The following is a 1,511-nucleotide window of genomic DNA, read 5'->3' as shown; positions in this document are numbered from 1 at the left end:
ATCATCGTCTGAGTCATCATCCGATCCTGTAGTGCACTTCGTATCGAATGGTTTAGCTGAGCCTGGTTGTGCAGTTCCAGGATCATCTGGAATCACAACTGGTTCCACTCCCGGTGCAAGAGTCTCTGATGTTTCTCCAGATTCTGAGTTCTCGAGTATCTCTGGGATGACGGGTGAGTCTTTTTCCACTGACTCAGAGCTATCTGGAATGATGGGTGAGTTTTGCTCCAGCGTGTCAACCTCTGGAGGGTTTGAGATATCAAGTGAACCCTTCTCTGCTGGCTCTGGACTCTCTGACGAGTCCGGGATAGTAGGCACTGCTGGGCCTTTCTCTGCTGGCTCCGAGCTCTCCGGTGAGTCTGGAATAATAGGCAGAGTTGGTCCTTTCTCAGCTGGCTCTGGGCTCTCTGGAGAGTCTGAAACACCAGACATGATTGGACTCTCCTCTATTGGATCGTGAATCATAGGAACAGCTGAATCATCCTGCTCTGCTGCCTCGGGAGGTACATCCAAACCTCCCTCTACTTACTCAAGGCTCTCAGCTGATTCGGGGATCGTGATGGCCACCTCAGCGGGATTCTGTGGATCCTCCGGAATGACCATTGAATCGTGCACTTCTTCCATATCAATTGTTGAGTCAGGCTCCATTGGTGACTCAGATGTGTCCGAAGCCGCTGTCCCACCACTTCCAGATGATTGTGGAACAAGTATTTCATTGAAAACTGAATCCCAAGTAGTTGTATCACCTGTCTCACTATTCACTTCAGACGAAGATATTCCGGAAAGGTCTATCAGCCCAACCACCAACTCACCATCAGTGGAGCTCTCGTTGTCAGAATCATCTGACTCTGCAGAGAGAATTGATTCGATTGTCTCGTTCTCCACATTTCTTTTAAATCTCTCGGTGAATTTCATATTTTGAATGAATTGATGAACTGTAACGATTTCTAAAGTTGAAATTATTTCGTGATCAGACATCACACAAAAGGAGAGCACTATGCACCTTAGCTCGTTGAATCGGAATGTACCGAACAGCAGGTCTGGGGGCTGCTTATAAAGCCCCCCAGATCTCATACGTCAGAGCTTGCTTTGGAATACCCCCCACCACAGTCGCCATTTTGTTTAACCGTCATTTTGTCCAATGGTCATTGCATCATGGATTTGTAGAAATGCTAACCAGACGCTCTGTGGAATGTAATCATTCCACCATAATGGATATTGAATTAATATTATGAAAACGTGACTCTTTCATGTTGGTGTTGCTTGCGCCCTCTGAGATCATTCCATAAGGTGGTACCGATTTCATCGTTATATTTTCCGAGAAAGTCAACGGACAAATGATTCGCGAAAGATCGACAAAGGCTTGCGCTCGCAGGAGGGCATTTACCCTTTGTGTGATGTTTGAAATGTTTTTTCTTCAAATTCCATCTGGAAGACTTCATCACTGTGAATCGTCCAGAATATAACAAAAAATGATTAAATTAATATTATAAAAACGTGACTGTCTCGAG

General features: G+C 45.4%; 1 protein-coding gene across 1 annotated transcript; it reads right to left on the bottom strand.

Moving 5' to 3' along the window:
- Positions 1–37: 37 nt before the first annotated feature.
- On the bottom strand, positions 38–432 carry LOC107047223 (swi5-dependent recombination DNA repair protein 1 homolog; the record flags this gene model as incomplete). The annotated part of the gene is made up of 1 exon (XM_015269976.1): positions 38–432. A coding segment is annotated over exon 1 (395 nt), but the record flags the coding sequence as incomplete, so codon positions are not given.
- Between the last annotated feature and the right edge of the window lie 1,079 nt (positions 433–1,511).

This window comes from Diachasma alloeum, unplaced genomic scaffold, assembly GCF_001412515.2.
Source record: "Diachasma alloeum isolate Michigan unplaced genomic scaffold, Dall2.0 Dall_scaffold_31007, whole genome shotgun sequence".
NCBI classification, from domain to species: domain Eukaryota; kingdom Metazoa; phylum Arthropoda; class Insecta; order Hymenoptera; family Braconidae; genus Diachasma; species Diachasma alloeum.
Note: the sequence above shows the minus strand (reverse complement) of the source record. Positions and strands in the feature narration are given on the sequence as shown.